Source organism: Austrofundulus limnaeus, unplaced genomic scaffold (genome assembly GCF_001266775.1).
Source record: "Austrofundulus limnaeus strain Quisiro unplaced genomic scaffold, Austrofundulus_limnaeus-1.0 Scaffold10, whole genome shotgun sequence".
NCBI classification, from domain to species: domain Eukaryota; kingdom Metazoa; phylum Chordata; class Actinopteri; order Cyprinodontiformes; family Rivulidae; genus Austrofundulus; species Austrofundulus limnaeus.
In genome coordinates, this window is record NW_013952412.1 from 3,534,647 (window position 1) to 3,538,140 (window position 3,494).

Consider the following 3,494-nt stretch of genomic DNA (forward strand, 5'->3'; position numbering starts at 1 on the left):
TATATATATATTGCAGTAGCTGTTCATAAAACATTGCATCTCAAATCTGAGGCCATAGTTAYCTGCAACAGCTAAAACATTATTGTTCATATGTCTTCCACATGACYTCACTTCAAATAATCTTAACTATTCCTTTAACAAAATGTAACAATTGCTTGATTTTATTTACCTTAAAGTTTAGAACTGGCCGTGTACCTCACGAGGTGTACTGACAAACTAGAGTTTGTTTATGAGAAACTTTAAACAATAGTACTGTACTCTGGGGWGAGTGAAAATGATGAACCACAGGTGTGGGGAATAATTGGTMGTTCAGCGAGCCATATCTAGACAYAAGGTAAAGTAAAACAACAGGAGAKAGATAGTAGAATCAAGMGTGTAAGAGTGATACAGTCAGACCATGTCAATTTCATTTAGAGCAGCATTATGTTCAGAAATGTACATTTTGTTCTTGGTATCACTTTACATACTAAAGTTAAAATATGCATATTACATTTAGGAACTTGTTTGTGCCATTTTAAAAGAATGTGCACTTCTTCTTTTCTTCAATAAGTGTCCAAAATTGCATTATTTCAATTCACCTTCAGTTTGTTCTAAATGGAATACYGAATAAATAGATTTTGGAGGGGAAAAAGATGCTTCTGTATTTATTAGCACTGGTATTATAAACATGTAGGCTTGTGGAATCTTCTGTGCTTAAATCAATGATTATAAAAGTAAGGACATATTGTTTTTCACATAACTAATAATTGCTCTAACTCAGTATTCTGCTCTCCTATGCAGTGGTGAACTGTTCTGACCCTGGCCATGTGGAGAATGGTGTGCGCCAGTCTGGTCTACGTTACCCGGAAATCTTCAGCTACGGTGTGACTGTGGCAATCCACTGCAAAAGAGGCTTTTATCTTTTGGGTTCTGCTGTCCTCATGTGTCAATATAATGGACTGTGGGACCGACCAATTCCTCGTTGCTTAGGTATAACCCAATATCATAGGTTAAATTATATTTATTGCTTTTTAAAGCAAATGTCATGATTCAGATACAAAACAATTGCTTGTTTCAATAGCCTAGGCATAGGAAAAAATAATCATAAACATGTAACTGTTATTAGTCATRGTTAACCTTAGTGATTTTTTATGTATATAGCTTGGCAGTGACTGAAACAACTCATGCAAAAAGATTTTGATTGACAGATTATCCACTACATGATCATATTCTGTGATTGCAAAACCATTTTAATACATTATTCTTTCTACCACCATTATTTTCATGTAATGAGGTGGCTCATGATATTCATAAGTGTTGCATGGTGTTTTAGACAATTTTWTGCCAGTTACACTGACATATGAAAAGTTTTTATTTTATTTTATTTATTTTTTTTAATTTCAGTGGGGGGATGCCTGCAGAAATGTCATCACAGGCACATGGATTACTATGTATTTTTTTTCCTTATTTTCAACTAGAAAAGCAATATGAGAAGTGAAATGGCTTGAAGAGCCACCAAGATGTCTGTGAGGAGTGAATGAGAAACTGAAAGAAAAGAGGGTTCAAGAAAGAAAGGGAAGTAATCATAACAAAGGACAGGAGTATGAAAGAAAAAGGCTTAAAGGTTTTTGTGTTGCTGTGTGTATTAGCGTGCATGCTTGTGTGAGTGAGCATATGTCTTTTAAGGCAATAGATGTTCTTGTTGGGAATCCACCATGGCAGATAGAAACATAGAGATTAAACTAGAGAGTGATGGAGGGAGGCTGATTCACAGATGAATGGAGAAACACAAAGAGGTGAAAAAAGAGCAAGAGGAGAACACAGCAACAGAGAAGTAGAGATGGTGCATCAGACAGAAAAGGAAGAAGAGGGCAGATTCTGGTGACATACATATGTCTGTCCACAGAGCATTACATTTGAGAAACAAAGTCTTATCAAAAAATTGGAAGTAGAAGGCTGATAGCTAAAGTGATGGCAAAGAAGGGAAGGAGCAATACAAGTTGTGGCTAAAGGGAGATATAGGTGACATGTAATTTACCAGAAACAAGCTAAATGAGTTTGTTTTTTATATCTATATAWATGTAGCCCTATTTTGCTGGACACAAACACAATATCCACAAACACTTGAGATAATCTCACTTTCCCATGTTGTCACCCTCTACCTTTAGCTGTTGTCTGCAACAACCCATCTGCACTATCTGACACAGTAATGTATCTGAAATCTATTGCTGGATGCAATCACACACCAACCCCACCATCTTTTGTTTTTTTGTTTTTTTCCATCTCTCACCATGTCTGCAGCCATTTCCTGCGGTGACCCCGGTGTGCCACCTAACGCAGCAGTATCTGGAACTCACAGTTGGACTTTTGGTTCAGTTCTCCAGTACTCCTGTCTGCCTGGTGGGGTCCTTGTTGGCAACTCTACTCGCCACTGTCAGGAGGAAGGCACATGGAGTGGGGCTCCACCCTACTGCACTGGTAAAAATAAGTTATTAGATGAAGCATTGGGTCTGAATAATATTATTATTTTTTTATGATAAACTATCAGATATTTTATTATCTATTCTGGTATGAGTTAGAACAGACAAGTTGATAAATTTGAAACCATCACATTCTCAACTGGAAAACTAAAACACAACTTTATTTTTACAAAAATACTTTTTATTGTGGACTAAAAAACCTGGAAAAAAACCCAATCCATTGTAACATTACTGYTGAATATTGCAGTGACTGATATTTAAACTGAATGCAGGAATTAAGGGCAATGAGAGTCCATCAGATTGGCCACATATATTATTGACAGGCAGCACATGAATGCATGGCTTTTGAAATATAATAGCCTATTATTGCAGTCCAAGCTGTCTTTTTTTATTGTGAACATTACTTGTGCAGTGTGCCCAATGAAAAAAGAAAAGTTCTACCACATGTGACCTTGCTACTAGAAGTATTTCTGTGTATAATCCCTGTGTATGTATCCAAGCTTTTCCTCTTCTCTCAAGGCACAGCAGTTAAATAATGTAAACACACAATCAAGTACAAAACCCAAAAATGTAAAATAAGTATAGACAGAAATTCACACAGTGACTCATGACACTAAAGGAATGTCATCTATTTCACTGAGTGTTGTGGCTAAAAGTTGCTTTTCCTTCTGTTATAGTTGTCATGGTTTAAAAGAGAGGTGTAACTCTTACTGCACGAGTGTGTTCCAAGCGTAGATTTAAAATTTTCCACAATCTGAGGCATAAATAACACACCTGAGGAGACATCATAATTTGAAATCAGTTAATCATTTTAATAACTGAAAAACTGCAGCAAGCTGTTTATATTCTTGATTATAATTACCTACCTCTGGCTTATCAAAAACAAACCACTCTGTGACCATACTGCCCTCCTTACCTTTTTTTTAAATTCCATATTTAAAAAAAAGCACAGCCACAGGTAAAAATGTGTCAACATTTTTAAGACTTTTTGAAACATTATCCTGTCTCTTGACAAAATGGCATATATATATATAT

At 35.8% G+C, this 3,494-nt stretch overlaps 1 protein-coding gene across 1 annotated transcript in view; it reads left to right on the plus strand.

Annotated features, from left to right (window-relative positions):
* Positions 1-3,494, plus strand: part of LOC106513169 (CUB and sushi domain-containing protein 1) — a gene marked incomplete in the record, with an annotated part of 415,244 nt that overhangs the window by 381,353 nt on the left and 30,397 nt on the right. The window contains 2 exon segments of the mRNA XM_014001862.1: positions 781-969; positions 2,281-2,457. Of these exon segments, the coding sequence (XP_013857316.1) occupies positions 781-969; positions 2,281-2,457 (366 nt within the window).